At 29.1% G+C, this 17,372-nt stretch overlaps 1 protein-coding gene across 1 annotated transcript; it reads left to right on the top strand.

The window, feature by feature from the left end:
- The first annotated feature begins 14,583 nt into the window (after nucleotides 1-14,583).
- LOC124825961 (gibberellin 2-beta-dioxygenase) lies at nucleotides 14,584-16,761 on the top strand. Its single transcript, XM_047298722.2, has 3 exons — nucleotides 14,584-15,128; nucleotides 15,526-15,871; nucleotides 16,243-16,761. Exons 1-3 carry the CDS (start codon nucleotides 14,728-14,730, stop codon nucleotides 16,492-16,494), a joined length of 999 nt encoding a protein of 332 aa, XP_047154678.2. The 5' UTR covers nucleotides 14,584-14,727; the 3' UTR covers nucleotides 16,495-16,761.
- The last annotated feature ends 611 nt before the right edge of the window (nucleotides 16,762-17,372 follow it).

Raw genomic sequence — 17,372 nt, 5'->3', positions numbered from 1 at the left:
AAACCTAAATATAAGAGATTCTTTCAAAATAAAAGGTTATAATTTAAATAAAAGGTATATATTTAAATAAAAAAAATTACATAACAAAATAACTTCATCCTAAAAGAAATTAATTATATTTATAAAATATCTTGTACCCTGTAAAGGAAAAAAAAAATGCTACATTAAATTGATCGGCTTTTGAGAAAGAGATCTCTGAATTGTCTAATGTATATATAGTATGGTTTTACTTTAATTTTCAACTGTTTATAATTTCATTGTCTACAGAAATTGGTGCACTGTCTAAAGAAACCCTTTTTGGTAGAATTTTTCCCAAACATTTGAATTCATTATAGTCTCTCAAATTAAAGTGTGTAGTCTCTTTAGTACTAAGCACCACTCAGGTTAAACGTTAGGTCGCGTCTTTTCAGACCGTCTATCTAGGTTATTTTCTCAGACTACTTCTCTCAAGTCGTTCACTTAAGTCGTGTCCAATATGACTTAAGGTATGATTGAACCATCATTAGGCTAGCGAAAGGTAAAGACCAACATAACTAATATAAATAAAAGTCTCAAGTATGACTTTCGGATCATTATGCACAATATATGCATCACTTGTTGTGCTGACCGTTCAACTATATTATTAACTTGAACGTCAAAGTGGTTTAACAGGTACTCACCCACACAGCTTGGACAAAAATGAGAGAGAACGAACAACATAACTTAGATGATAGAAGACTACTAAAGAGCTCATCCAGTCTTCAGAATAACTTGAAGTGTTTTTGAGTAAGAGACCTCAATCTCCTATCCGAAATACATCTAATATTTTTAAGAGAGTTATCTATACTTTTTTTGGCTCGAGAGATTTATTTAAAATTAGATAAAACCCTGCTTCTAATTTAAAGTTGGGCCAAACAAGCCTGTTAAAAACAACATGGGTTTCAAAAGTCAAACTCTGTTTGCAATACTTGTAAACTTGCGTTATGTTTTTGTAAACGGCGTTCGTTCTGTAGAAACAATCCTTTCGGCCCAATTAACTGAAGAATTATACAAGCAAAACTTTTTATGACATTAACATGTTTGTTTTGGAGCAATACGAATTTAAAAATCTGACGAGAAAAATGGCTCAACGTTGTGGCAAAAGCACAACCTAACATTAATTGTTTGTGATAAAAGTAACCTCACGTTAAATTAACTTTGTTTATAATATCAAGTTTTAAATTTTGGATTTAATATTTTAGAAAAATTATTTAATAGTCTTACCAATCTATGTCTTTAAGAATTAACATCATCCAATAAATAAATAGAAACTTTTTATTATTAAAATGGCATTTAAACTCATAATAAAGAGTATTGTGTAATAAATTTAACATTGTTTTTCTATTTTAATTTACTTTTATCATAATTTGAAACTATTGCATAAATATTTATAAAGGCTAGCTATAGATTTGAAAGCCACATACTATAACTCTCGATATACATTTTATTAATTAAAAATAAATATGGTACTAATACAATTATTTTAAAATATTAAAGTGTGTATTAAATTTAAATTATTTTTATTTGAAAAAAAAGAATTCTAAACTTCAAATAATACATGTGTATTGTGCATTCAAGATTATCATTAAACGGTCTCCTATTTTCTCTTTAATTGATCCAAAAGTATAAGACTAGGAGACAATTTCATTTTTTTCTGACTATGTTATTAGAAGAATTATTAGAAAGTGGGTTTTTAAGCCTAACTCAACCCCACAAAACCGGTTTGTAAGGTGAGGTTTGCACCTCACTTATATATTATAAATTGGCCTTATCTCTAGTCGATGTGGGACTTCCAACACACCCCCTTCACGCCAAAGTATAGACATCTCGTGCGTGATAGTAAAAATTGGGTGGTCCAATAGCGGCCCGATTGCGGGTGGAATAGAAGAATAGAATGCCCACTCAGAACTCGCTAGGATAGGCACTAACCATAGCTCTGATACCATATTAGAAGGTGGGTTTAAGCCTCTTTTCTCAGAAGTTACTGATCAACCCTTTTACCACTTACATCTCCTCCTTCTATTGTTTCCGACCCTGTTATTTTCTCTTCTCAGCCTGTTTCTGTTGAACCTGTCACTGCTACTCCACAAAGAAAATCAATTAGGCCAAAACATACACCATCTTATCTGCAGGACTATCATTGCAACATGTCATCTACTTCTTCCGCCACTCAGTCATCCACAGGTACCTTATATCCTATCTCTTCATATCTATCATATGATGCATTATCGGACCACCCAATTTCTAAGTTAGGCTTAAACCCACCTTCTAATATGGTATCAGAGCCATGGTTAGTGCCTATCCTAGCGAGTTCTAAGTGGGCATTCTATTCTTCTATTCCACCCGCAATCGGGCCGCTATTGGACCACCCAATTTCTACTATCACGCACGAGATGTCTATACCTCGGCGTGAAGGGAGTGTGTTGGAAGTCCCACATCGACTAGAGATAAGGCCAATTTATAATATATAAGTGAGGTGCAAACCTCACCCTACAAGCTGGTTTTGTGGGGTTGAGTTAGGCTTAAACCCACCTTCTAATAAGAATTTCATTTTATTTCAATATAGATTCAGCATATTGAGAAAATAATTATTTAGATTAATTTAATACATGTTGAACAATACTCAAATATCAAGCAGTGTTCAATGGGTTTTTAGATATAACTCTTTCAATGAGACGGTAAAAATAAGAAGTTACATCTTCTTCTCTCTTTTTTTTTATAAATATTGAACCAAATATGTTTCATGGGAGAGAATCACAAGGTAATGGATTTGCCATTTTAGTCCTTAAAAATACAAATTAATACTTTAAATTATTAAAATTTCGAAGCTGCTTTTAGCACTGAGGCCTTAGTTCGTCCATTCCTGGTCAACTAACAACTTCAGGCAGCTAATTTATAAACTTTAAATTATAGTTTTCATGAATAAATAATTTATATATATATATATATATATATATTTTAATTATTCTACTGTATTATTATATTTTATGAATAATTTTACAAATTTTAAGCATAATTGACACGTTAGCTTTATTGTATTTACAAAATTATAATTAATCGAGTTAAAATAAAACTATAATACTGATAATTTGAATTTTATAATATTTATAACAAGAATGTAAAGTTCTGGGGCCAAAGAAGACTCGACAGATAAATTTTATACTGGTTTTATCAGCGGCATTGTCATGTTCAAGAAGTCCCCAACGAACCTTTTTAGGTTTTTCCATTGATAAAATTGTCTGCACCTTTTAAAAGTAATGTCACTGTTAACCCTTTTGAGATATCTTACCAAAAATACCTCCAACCAAAACATACCTCTCTCTTCAAACACTGCTTTGCTTACTCAATATATGGCTTCATCAGTTCTTACAATTCAATCCAAACAAGGACAGGGAAATCCGAAACGACTGTCGATTGGGCAAAAATTCAACTGAAACAAAATGTTTCATTTTTTTAAGGAACTGGTCTTTAATAGAACTACACATTTTTAACGGAAACCCAAAATTGCAAACTAAATTAAAACACACAAATGTTACTGAGGGGACGGATCTAATTTAAATTTATAAAATTGATTTATTAGATCAAATTTACATTTATTTATATATTATAATATGATATTATTACTAGACATTTTTAATATATCTCTTGACACTAAAACATATATATAAAAGATTAAATTGGACATTAATAAGTAATTTAATCACATATGGTATAATATTGTTTGATAAGATTTAACATATGAGTATATATTAATATGTTAAAAAGTAATTTTAAGGTTAGTTTAAAATTTGTAAATTAAATTCAAACAATTTGGTATAAATTAATCATAAAATGCATTTCGAAACATTACCTACATTTGAAGATAGAATGCTGTAATTATTTCCACTTTGTCTTTGTGATGAGTTTATATATATATATATATATATATATATATATATATATATATATATATATATATATATATATATATATATATATATATTTGTTTTGCAAAGAAGAAAACGGAATGGAATGTGGTAGATTTCTTAAGTTTGAATTTGAGTGTGAGGATTGTGGTTTGAGTGGGTGAAGAAAGAAAAAAAAGGTTTTGAAATGAGAGAGAGATATTGCATGCGCGTGATAGAAGGTGTTTGTAGAAATGAATGTGAGGGCACATGAGAACTGGTAGTAGTACAGGGGAAGGCTTTTTTGAAAAGCGATGGAGAATAGAATCCGAGTGAGTAGAGAGATGGTTTGAAAAATTCAACTCAGGGAGGAAGAAAGTGTGTGGAAGGAAAGGAAAAAGAAATGTAAGCGAAGCACTGTAAGCCGTTTATAAAGGATGACATGGCCACCGAGAAAAGCAAAAAATAAATAAATAAATAAAGAAATAAAAGTGTGACAGGCAGAAAGACAGGAATGAGTTGAGGGCAGAGAGGACCAAAGCATATAGGTATTTTAGTTTGGTACATATGGCCCGTGAGTTTAAAGAAAAAATGGTGAGATAGAGATGGAAGTAGTTAAGTCCAGAATGCGTGTGAGGCTAAGGGGGTGAGGTGTCAGGAGCTGAGAGAGGGACTGTGTTGAGAGAGTGGGAAAATGATGCACGTGGGTGGGGAATTTCTACCCTTGCAAAAGAAAGAGTATGTGAAAGTGACTGAGAGAGAGAGAGAGAGTAGTAGTGTTGTACTACTGCGTGGAATGGAATAGGGTTAGAGTTATAACAACTGCACCTTCCACTGCTTCTCAATGAGGGCCGTCAAATGCCCACCCTCCCCAACAACATCTTTTTCATGTCGGATAACAGGACCAACACCTTCTCAACGGTCAACTTCACTCCAACCATTTCACACCACACCAGGGGCTATCTCATTACTACTTTTCCTATTCTCATGCTCCCTTCTTATGGAAACTTTACTTCCTGCTTATTACAACATCTTTATCTTTGGTTAATAATAAAACTTAGACATCATTTATTAGACAATGAGTTCTTAAGTCTAACTTAATTTTATAAAACCGATTTTAATTATAACTCTGGTATTATATTAGAAAGTGAATTTTTAAGCGTAACTCAATCTTACAAAATCGATTTATAAAATAAACTATCACTTATATATTATAATTTAGTCTTATCTCTAATGGATAATGACGAGACTTTCAAAATAATTGCCTCCACTTAAACTGTCATTATCTCTGGCTGATTGCATTACAGAGTGTGTGTTTCTTCGGAATCCCATCAATCCATTCATTCAGCGTCCTTTGTCAGTTTCTCCACTACACCACATTTTCTTTGCACTAATTAGAACCTTCTTTGTTCGTGTAAGTTTGGTCATGCTGTGAGTCAATGGTAACTCCAATTGGCGTGGCCCTAGTGCATTTCACTTCTTTCTTTTCCCTTTCCCACGTCCACCACTCATATATATGTATACTTTTTTTCAAATTTTTTTATCCTCGAAATCATGTTACTTTTCCAACATGGATTATTGAGTTTAATAAGATGAGCGAAACAGATAGGAAGTAGTGAGACAATGGAACACATCTCACTCGTTTGAGACTGCAGAAAGAGATGTCACGATCAGTCAATCGCGCAGAAACCACTCACTCCGAATGCCTTTCGAAACTTTATAGCTTACCATCACAATATTACCATTATGTCTGTTCTCTTTTCTTTCCCTTCCCTAAAAATTATGGCTACCCGTTACCAACTCTGCTCTTTGTGTGCGCATAAATATAAAAAATGGTAGTAAAAGGTTCTCCCATAAAGCTAATGCACACCTATCTGCTCATCACGGGGAACAGCAACCGTATCTCAATTATTGAACACACATTTCGTTTCCATGCTAAATAAATCTTCCTCACCAATTATTAGTCTAGTAACTACTTATCCCTACTTGGAATAATATCCAAACGTAACCATACAACACTGTTTATTTTTCACACAACCTATTTCTGATAAATATTCTCCCCATCCTTATCCCTAACACTCTTTCCCATGATTATCTCTCCGCACTTATCCATTTACAAATGAATAGTTTTTTCCCTTAGAATTGTGTTTTTATATATGCTTCGTCAAATTAGTTCTGTCACAGTACCTCATTTTTTACCTTTTGGATTTAATCGGAAGCTATTAAAGAAAATAAACTTAATCTTGAATTCTGAATTGATAAATAATTCAATCATTTTATGAAAATAGGCTAGATTTAAGCAGAAAAAAATGTGGGTCGTAAATTGAAGTACTCTGAATTAGGCTTGAAAAGTGGAAGTGTGGTGGAGAATGTAGTGGTAGTGTTTTTTGAGTTACATGAAACGTATTTAGTTTTGGCAAGCATTGATAGAAATGGTTGAGGCCGAAACTCGAAAGGTCTTAATCTAAATCCCCACGGGCAGAAGAGGTGCGCTGTTCAAACGGGGAAAGCACTACAGTAGCTATCTTTGATGTGCTTCGTAAAGTTTTGTTTCGTTTACCGACTCAAAAAGGAAGCAAGGAAGTCAAAAATAAAAGAAAAGAAAGAAGAAAAAAAGTCGACGATGATATCTATCTTATTTATTTATTATTATTATTTGTTTTTTTTATTATCTTACCAATTATTATCATCGAATAAAAAAAATGCTCGTAGTGAAGTAAAAATAAGTTGATGTTTAGATAATATATCGTGTTAGTATTATCTTCTGATTATTACGATAGAATAAAAATACTCATAATTATGGAATTAGTTTACACTTAAATTATGGTGAGAAAACATAAAATAATTAATTATGTTTACACATAACTGATTATATTTTATTTACACATAATTTTTCAGTTTCTCTTCCATAAAATTGCATGGCCTTTTCTATTGTAATGATTTATTTTATTAGTGCAACTGAAGACTTCGCTACTAATTTTTTAATCATCATACTTTTGTTATTTAAACATATTTAGATAAAGTAAAAACTAAGAAGTTTAAATTTTGACTCTAAATCAAAGTCTATATTAATAAGTTTCATTTTATATACCTAATTGCATGATTATAATCTTTTTTTATAATGCAATAATATTTTTAAAATATATAAATAACTATAAATTTCAATTATTCGGTTATTTGATAATTGAGACCTCTAGTTATATAAATAATTTTATAAATGTAACTGAATAAAATTTCGTTTAGTTTTTTAAATTGAAGCTATTAAATAAAGTTAAATATTTTTTTGTACTAATTTTCTTTTAGCTAAAAAATTGATTTTTTCTTTATTAGATAAAGGATAGAGGAAAAAAGTGGTAAGACATCAAATGAAAAACTATTTTTTCCACTTAAGTGTTCTTAATCACAAAAGTAAAACCGACATCATTTAAATTAAGAACTCGAATTAGATTTTCTGTTAAAGTGAAAGGAAAATAAAAACTTTCAAATCTTACATCACATTAAAATATGCACAGAAACATATTACAAACTCTAAATAATTCCTAAACAAATGAGTATTTGATATTTAATATATAAACATAGTGTTTTTTATATTTATGTCTCGGATACTTTAGAACTCATTTATATTTATATATATATTACAAATGCTCGAAATAGTGTAACAAATGATGGAGTTAGAAGAAGTATGATTATGATTAGAGGAAAGTGATTGTGATATTCCTAAGGCTTTTCCATACGTCTCACGTTGGTGTTCTTTGACCAACCAAAATCTTCTTTCAACACGGTAGAAGAACTACGCATGAGACCAGTTCCCAAGCATTACGTAAACAACCAAAAAGCCTGCACAAAACTAGGGGCATGCCATCACTGATACAATATGTGGACAAATCGATTGATTTGACCTAATCTTGTTTCATATATTACGAAATTTTAATATACTGAAATTTAATTTAATTTAATTAAATGTCCCTGACAAAACGATCAATCAGGTAATGAGAAAAATAAAATAAATTTCAAGTAGTTTTATGATATTTGTGTTAAAACAAGAAGATAGAAATATATGATTGATTTTGTCTTACATTGATAGTATAATTTGTTTGTCTTAGAAGAAGATATGCCTAACACAATAATTTTGGTCAAACGGTATTTATTGTATTGGCCTCCTAGTGAATATATTTTAAGGATCTTTGTGGTGTTATATATCGAGAACAAATTATCTTTGTTTCAGCCCATCTGTCTTTATGAATAAGACATTTTCCTGACTTATTTATTCGAAGCTCGTTCTTGAAAGGTCAGCCATGTTGGTTGTCGAGTATTATGAACATTGTACGTACGCTGTAATGCCTCCAACAAAACTTGTCTTGCTCCGTTTTATACTGAAACATCTAGATAAAAATAATAAATACGAACATTAATTTATTTCATTAAGGTTGGGATAAGAGAACTTAGGACAATTACCCTGAGCTGTTTGGTTATTTGTTTTCTTCTCTTTTTTTAGTGTGTTTTTAAGTTTCTTTCTTTCACCCATCGCTTTTCTCTTGTTTCACTTTGCATTTGTATGAACCGTACGTACTATTCTGTACTTATATTTTTAGTGCTTCATTGAAGAGACACTCACGGTTGAATGTTTTGTAATTTAATTATTACATTTTGACTCGCATTAATGTCACTATATATATAAACCTAATTAAATATTAGAATTTTTTAGAGAATAAGCTGGTTTATGTCTTCTTTGTGTCAAACTTGATGGAGTAAATAAAATGCAACCACACGCAGATTTATTAACAATTTGAATTATAAATTAAAATCATTTATCTCTTTTTCCCTTTATCGTATTTATCTAATTATTTTTTTGCACATTAGTTAATCCATGGTATAATATTATATATATACATTTTAGTTATTTATTTATATATCATATTAATTATCAATTGACCTGTAAAAAAATAATTAACAAAAACAAGAAAATAGATACACAGTGGAGTAGATACTTTTAATCCTTCCGTTATACCTTCTGAAATATAATTTTTATAAACTTGTGACTGTATTTAGCTTTTACTTTTTTCTTGAGATTCAAGATTAAATTATATTGTGAGAATTATTCTCATTACTGTGCTTGTTTTGCTTCAATAAATAAAATATAGATTGAGACTCAACTTGATTATGACACGAACAGATTGAACTAAAAAGACTCACATTTCAAAAGTTTAGAAAAATCCGGTTATCCCACTCTAACTAATTACAACTTAGTTTAATCTAAGCATTGGACTTCTTTAAATAGGAAAAATGCAGGCTTTAATTGTTGTTTTTCTTGACACATTTAATATGTAGATGAAACCAAACATGTATGTCTAGAAACTAAATCCCTAAATGACAGATGTCGAATCCAGCTGTCAAATGAACAATTATAGATCCAAATTTAATACTTAAGACTTCTTCTTTCCTCCATATGGCTACGTTCAACTTAGATTATGACTACCCCATGGGATTAATTTTAATTATTCCATACGAATTTCAGCAGGTTTTTTAACTTATATGGAACATAAATTATATAATTTTGTCTTTAATTTTGAAGTTTAAGTCAAACGCTTGTCTTTATTCGTCAAGCTATACCACCAAGAAGAAACACGATGTTCTATATGTAACTCTTTGCTTTGAAAGGTTCATAAGAATTTTCAAAACAAAATAAATCAACGGTCCAACATAGGATACGTCATTTTTTTCTTGTATATTTTTTAACAGTGAAAACGTTAGTTCTTTTTTAAATATATATATATATATATATATATATATATATATATATATATATATATATATATATATATATATATATTAATTAAAGGATCACTACTCACACAACCATACCAGCATCACATAAATCAAATTTAGTAGCAACCGTAATCAACATCAAAATTTATAACCAATCATACTTTAAAATCCATCAAAACAAACAAATTCAAAATATTTAACTCATAATATTAGTATAAAACATAAGTTAGTTTCTCTTACCTTATTTGAACTTGTGACTCATCTAAGTTTTACATATTCTAAGCTCTCACAGTATGCTCTACCTGTGTATTAAAAAACAGAAATAATAATTTCAACACATTTTGACAATTATAATCAAATAGAATTTAATTTTGAACTCTTTTAAGACATATTCAAAAACACATTATCATATGCATGTAAAACTTCTAAAAAATATTTAAAAAAAAGGTAAAACTTAACTTATTAAAAAAAATTGATAAAATTATATTGCTTTAATCTCGAGAATTTTATGACAGTTTCTAATATACAAAATTTACAAATGAGATAGAGAAAGAAAAAAGAATTTAAAAAAGCAATAGTCTTTATAAAATAAAACTCAATTAAATAGTTTTTTTTATTTATAAATAATTGTATTTTGATAATAAATATTCAAACTCAATTTATAAAGATCACTTCTTTTTTTTTACATTTAAAATAAAATTACTCATTTTTTTAACCTTATAAAAAGTATTGTTTTTATATTATTCTTTAATTTTTGTAATTTTAATCAATATGATATTTTTTAAATAAATTAAAAATATATTATCTTATTAAAATACAAGGATATATATTTTTCATTTGCTAAACATATATGGGAAGTAAAGACTACAAGTTAAGGAATCATTTAACATTGAAGAAGTTTTAATTTATAAGAAATAAAAACAAAATTAAACATTACCTTTATCTCGTTATAATGTGTACTATATTTATTATGGGAAGAAAGAATGATATAATAGGATCTAAGTTATATTAAGATGATAAAAATACTGTTTTATTAAAATAAAAGAAATTTTTGAAATAATTCTTTTTATATATTATTCAATGTAATGCTATAATTTTTATTGATGTGGTTTTTATCCATAATATATATATATATATATATATATATATATATATATATATATATATATATATATTATAATAAAAAAAATTTATATAATAATTCTTTTACAATTATTGAACTGTATGCTTGTTAATTCATTCAATCCGTGTACAACCACAAATGTGGAAAACGTGAATGATTTTATATTAAGGCTCTGACTCATTTTAATTGTGCACGTTTGTGTCAATAGCCTACAGAGTTGGGTCGACCCACATTCAAACTTCATGGATATGATAAATAGTGTGCTTAGTTTAATGTTCATAATCAATATTTAGATGTCAAACAACTTTAAAAAAATTAAAAATAATTTTCATTAAGATATAGTTTATGGATTTATTTTTAACTTGATTAAAGTAAAATCCTATTATTATTTTCACATAGAATGCATTTAGTATTATGAGATAAATTTTCCAATAGACAAGTTTTTTCATTTATAATTTGTTCATTATTTTTGTTAAATTTATTTATTTATTTATTTATTTATTTATTTTAATATTGTATTCATTATTCTTAATTTTATTCATTATTTCATATTTCAATCTCACATGTATAATTAACTATTAGATTATTCTTACTATATAATGTGTTATTTTTATTTGTATATAACTTTGAATAAACAGATTATCATTACAAGTAATAAATATTTATTTACATGATACAATGTTAAAATTAGACATAACAAAAATGATACAAAACAAATTGCATGTACCACGGTTTGAATTAAAAATAAATAATAATAATAATATTTTGAAAGATAAATGATTTTTTTTAATTTGTATCCATTACATTAACTTATGTATACGAAAATAACTTATTTATATACAAAAAAATGCATACATTTATTTTAAATAAATAAATATAACTTTTTTTATATATTTATTTCTTTGTTTATTTTAGTTATTTATCAAGATGCTATTAACCTCATTCTTATTTTGTTTTAACGAGACATCTATAATTTTATTTTATTTCACTTTTACATGTGAAGTACTTGGAGACAAAATGAATTCTTTTTAGAGGGATAAGATACAACTAGGGACAAAATAACTAGTATATAGAAAAATAAAAAACTTTCTAAATCAATGTGATCGAGGGCATTTAAGTTTATTCTTTATAATGGTCCTTTGTAGGGATAAGATGCACCAAGGTCGCGTAAATATATTCATGTTGATAATAATTTTAACTTGAAAAAAAAAAACTTTAGTCTCACTTTGAAGAATCATAAGAACATAGTTCAGAATTTTGAAAATATTAACTTAATGAGGTATTTTAAAGGAATGAGTATTAGATTAGTGTTAGAAGGTAGCGTAATACCTAAATAAAACTTTTTATCAATTGTTGTATTGATATATGTTAGATGAATTGTATGAATATAAATATTTTTAAAGAGATTTCCGAGACGAAGTAATCATGATTCTAGTAAATTTTCATATTCGTAGGAAAAGAGATTTAGGTTGTGAGAATTAAAGGAAGTTCCTAGTTTGTAGGATAGGTACGAAAAAATATTGTGATTTAAAGAATAAAATGGAATTAAATCTTTTCATGGTGATTTTGTGATAAAGATTATGATTTTGGGTTAAAATTTATGGTATTGAGATAAGAAAAATGTTGTCGATGGTTGAACTTACTTTAGAGAAATATTTATGATATGTGTAAGATTTTACAAGAACATTGACACTATATGTATACCTATTTGAAATTAAAGTTCTATAAGTCAATTTGGATTTAACGTTGAAAGATGAATTGAATGATTTATATTTGATTCCAAATTTATTAACATGATATGAAATGTATGATTGTTTTTTATAAAAAAATATTTTTTAAATAATTTTTTTCATAAATAACTTATTAAAAATTGAAATAAGTTTTTCTATGTTAAAATTAACACTCATAAATTTTAAAAAAATATTACGTTTTTTATGAATTAATTTATATCACATAGTTTTATACGATTTAATGTGTTTTTAATATATATATATATATATATATATATATATATATATTTACATTAAAATATGTTTAAACAAATTCTATATCTCCCACAATATGATAAGAGGAATTTTTCTGGGAAAGGGATAATAGTTCAGTGACTATTTAGAAATGGTAAAGTATACCATCACGATTTATTTTTCAATAGATTCAAGTATTAAATACTCTCAGATGCATTTTCTTAGCTTATGTTTATATTAGAGGATAGAATAAGTGAAATTAGGAAAAATAAATTAAAAACAAAATTGTTATTTTATGAGCTTAAGTTGTTTGATGCAGTCATTTCAATTTAAGATAGGAGAATTGTAATTTCTAATTATAGTGCTTGACTACAACAATAATATTTCCGTGGTTTTAATATTATTAATGAAAGTTCTAAGAATGGTCATTTAGCAAGTATATTATCTGTTTGAAATTTTAATTAGATTAAAAAATTAAATGATTTACAAATTAATTGTGTATTTTAATCTATTATTTTATATTTTTACTTGATAATAAAAAAATGTTATATTTAGCTATGGATCACTTAAATTTGATTTAACTTAACTCAAATTTCATTCAACTATGGAATTGGTATTTATAAAATGTTAAAATTTGATATAGTTAAATTTATAGTTAAATTAATGGAAGATAATTAAATGAAGTTATGTTATAAATAACAAAATTATATACACGGGTATTTACGTACGAAATCATATATTTCATGAGCCAAAAAATAAAAAATAACAACATATCAGTAATTTTTTTTAAAAAAAATCCATTAGAGCCTCTATTAACAGTTAATTATTATTCTGTCAAACACTGACATAGACAAGTTTGGCATGAAATCGCTATTTAGAACTGAAGCATAAAATATTTATCAATCAATCATATCACATTAATATACAAAACTTCGTTTCATAATAACATAATTGATAATAGATTCTACCTGATAAAACTTACTATCTTTTTCTTTTTTAAAGCCAATTGGTCTATATTAACAGTTAGTTATTATTCTCTCAAACACTGACATAGACAATTCTGGGCATAAAATATCTATTTAGAACTTAAGGATAAAAATATTTATCAATAGTACCATACTACATTAATATACACAATTTTATTTTATAATAACATAATTGATGACAGATTCATTTCCGGATAAAATTTACTATATTGTCTTCACTATTGGTTGAATGTATTTGCTGTAGTCTGAAATGTGACGAGATTCTTAATAATTTTTATATGAATAGAAGTATTATTTTAATATACATTATAAGTATCTAAATTTTCAAAATTGATATTAAAATAAATGTTTTATGGATAAGAAATTACTTTTGGAAATTTTGGCTTGGAGTTCAAGAAAAGGTAGCTATATATTCTCAGGCAGACAGGTGAAAACTAGCTGTGAATAAATGTGTTTAGAAATTGCCTTCTTTATCTAAGAGGGCATATGCACAAGCACAATGTATAAAAAAAACTAAAACTTTAACTCTTACATATATAGACAATTATATAAATATACCATTAATTAATTAACTTGTTAATCATATATTATTATTATTATAATCAAGTAAATAGTTATTTTAGTGGTTAAAATACTAATTTTGTTTATAGAGTAGTAGGTTGACATTCTTTAAAATTTATATTACCATCTAGGATTATTTTTCATTTAGTAATTTAATTGAATATTTTATTATTATATAGATTTGTAGAATGATGGAAATTGGAACTTGAGTTGTGAAAATTATTTTTTTTTCCTTTTTTTTTCTGCTATAAATGCTAATGAGAAGGAGAGCGTGAGAGTCAGATTACTTCTATATATAGTTCGTAAGGCCTATTTCTGATTCATGCATCATTAGCATTCACCACTTCTCAGTATTTTCCCCATCCAAAACCTCACCCTGTTCTGCTTCTCTTTTTCATAGTAATAGTAACAAGCGAACAAGAACCATGGTTGTTCTGTCTCAGCCAGCATTGAACCAGTTTTTGCTTCTGAAACCATGCAAGTCCACGCCCTTGTTCACGGGGATTCCTGTGGTCGACTTCACGCACCCCGATGCCAAGAACCTCATAGTGGAGGCCTGTAGGGACTACGGCTTCTTCAAGCTCGTGAACCATGGTGTTCCATTGGAGTTAGTGGCCAATTTAGAAAACGAAGCCCTCAGGTTCTTCAAAAAATCTCAGTCAGAGAAAGACAGGGCTGGTCCCCCCGACCCTTTCGGCTACGGTAGCAAGAGGATTGGCCCAAACGGCGATGTCGGTTGGGTCGAATACCTCCTCCTCAACACCAACCCTGAGGTCATCTCACCCAAATCACTCTCCATTTTCCGTGAAAGTCCTCATCATTTCAGGTAAAACAGAGTCCCCTGTTTTTCTTCTCTCCTGAAAACATCCTACTCACACGTTCATCACTGATATAATCAATTAAGCCTAAACCCAACATTTTAAAACAGAGTCAAAACATGTTTCAGCTGTTGGGTCTGTGGGATTTTTATCAGATCACTGACATGTGTCTGCAAATTTGAACATTTCAAATGGTGTCTTTGGTTTGTATTTAAAAGCTTGATAACTAACCTTCTTTGTAAAAACAGATAATTTTTTTTTGCTTTGATGTTTTGAAAAGTGCGAATCCGTTTGTGGTTTTCAACATTTGTAGCAGGAGTTAATTTCTGAGCAGAAATAGACCCAAATCTTAAATTTGAAGAAAGAAGTGACATTTTGTAGTGATGTGTTTGTGGTACTTTTCAGGGCGGTGGTGGAGAAGTACATTACAGCAGTAAAGAACATGTGTTATGCGGTGTTGGAATTGATGGCAGAGGGGTTGGGGATAGCGCAGAGGAATACCTTAAGCAGGTTGCTGAAGGATGAAAAAAGTGATTCATGCTTCAGGATGAACCACTACCCGCCGTGCCCAGAGGTGCCAGCACTGAACCGGAATTTGGTTGGGTTTGGGGAGCACACAGACCCACAGATAATTTCTGTCTTAAGATCTAATAGCACATCAGGCTTGCAAATCTGTCTCGCAGATGGCACTTGGGTTTCAGTCCCACCTGATCAGACTTCCTTTTTCATCAATGTTGGTGATGCTCTACAGGTACCATTAATGCCTCTCCCCCCAACGTTTTCATCTACTTCTTTAGCATTCCATAACTTCATTTATCATCGTCTTAAACAATTTTTTAGTTCAATTCAAGTTGGGATAAGATCGGATGAATCTTAATGTTTTAATTCTGACGAAGGATAAAAATATCATCCGAAGCGTGTTATTTCATGCTCAGTTTTTCCTTTCTTGTTTACTTGAACTGTTTGAATATCTGAATGACGTGTCGCGAAAAGGGTCACTTATCCTTGGTAAAGAAAACTAGAAAAGACATTCCGACAAGCATATTCATAAGATGATTTATTTATTTATTTTTGTGGGTATCTGTGTCTGTGACCAAACGTTGTGAAACCAAATTGAAACAGGTAATGACTAATGGGAGGTTTAAAAGTGTAAAGCATAGGGTTTTGGCTGACACAACGAAGTCAAGGTTATCAATGATATACTTTGGAGGACCAGCGCTGAGTGAAAAGATAGCACCTTTACCTTCAGTGATGGTAAAAGGAGAGGAAAGTTTGTACAAAGAGTTCACATGGTGGGAATACAAGAAGGCTGCGTACACTTCAAGGCTAGCTGATAATAGGCTTGCCCCTTTCGAGAAATCTGCTGCTGATTAAGCAAACACACCCTTCAAATTCTACTCATTTTTCGCACGTGTTATTACCCCACTTTTCTTTCTTTCTTTCCTTTTTTTTTTTTTTCTTTTGTTGTGTGTCTGTCTAGGTTTCAAACACTTGACTCCACTTGACATATATAGAAAATGAATAGGTTAAGATGTTTATCATTTTCTTTTTCTTGTTTCATCTAAATGTAACAGTCAGTCACTACTACTTCCCTTCCCTCTGTTGTCAACTCTATTTGTTATATATCATCTTTTTCTATTCCTTTTGCGGTGCACTCTACGAGAAATCAGGATAAACATGGATAATCATCCATCTTTTTATTTTTCCCGATTTAAAAATAAAATACGAATTAAATTATATAATTTTAATAAAAGAAAATATTTATATAGAAAGAGATAGGTTGCAGGCATCATCATGTCCACATTCTCGTACTTTGGGTTTTCCACCTTTCTTAGCTCTTGGAAGGCTACCTCGTAAAGAGGAAGATCTGGTACGCGCAATCGACCAAACACTGAACCGTGTAGTGAATAGGCATTGATAGGTGCACCTTGCTGGCTTCCTTTCGGCCACTATATTTACACTTGTGCTTCGCACTTTAAATTCACAAACATATTCACAAAACCATCTGACATAATTAAAAAAGGACAACCTCTGAGGTATATGAAGCAAAACAACACACATGGTTGGATTTCAACAAGGCACGCATAATTTTCTGTGGCAAAAAAATAAAAATGGATTTCATTTTAAGCTTTGATTGAAAGCAGCTCCGTGGTTGATGAACATAGGGGAAGTTGGATCAGATTTCAGTGACTAGTGTTTCCTCATCGTAATTTCTCTTCTTAGCAAGGTGTTTGATTTAAGCCCTTTCATTT

The sequence above is a fragment of the Vigna umbellata genome, chromosome 5, assembly GCF_029865625.1.
Source record: "Vigna umbellata cultivar VRB3 chromosome 5, Vumbellata_1.0, whole genome shotgun sequence".
NCBI classification, from domain to species: domain Eukaryota; kingdom Viridiplantae; phylum Streptophyta; class Magnoliopsida; order Fabales; family Fabaceae; genus Vigna; species Vigna umbellata.
Note: the sequence above shows the minus strand (reverse complement) of the source record. Positions and strands in the feature narration are given on the sequence as shown.

Excerpts from the sequence above, each read along its gene's own strand:
- LOC124825961 (XM_047298722.2), top strand. The coding sequence starts at position 14,728 with ATGGTTGTTCTGTCTCAGCCAGCATTGAACCAGTTTTTGCTTCTGAAA. Across the intron at positions 15,129-15,525 it reads GAAAGTCCTCATCATTTCAG|GGCGGTGGTGGAGAAGTACA; the intron begins GTAAAACAGAGT and ends GGTACTTTTCAG. Across the intron at positions 15,872-16,242 it reads ATGTTGGTGATGCTCTACAG|GTAATGACTAATGGGAGGTT; the intron begins GTACCATTAATG and ends AAATTGAAACAG.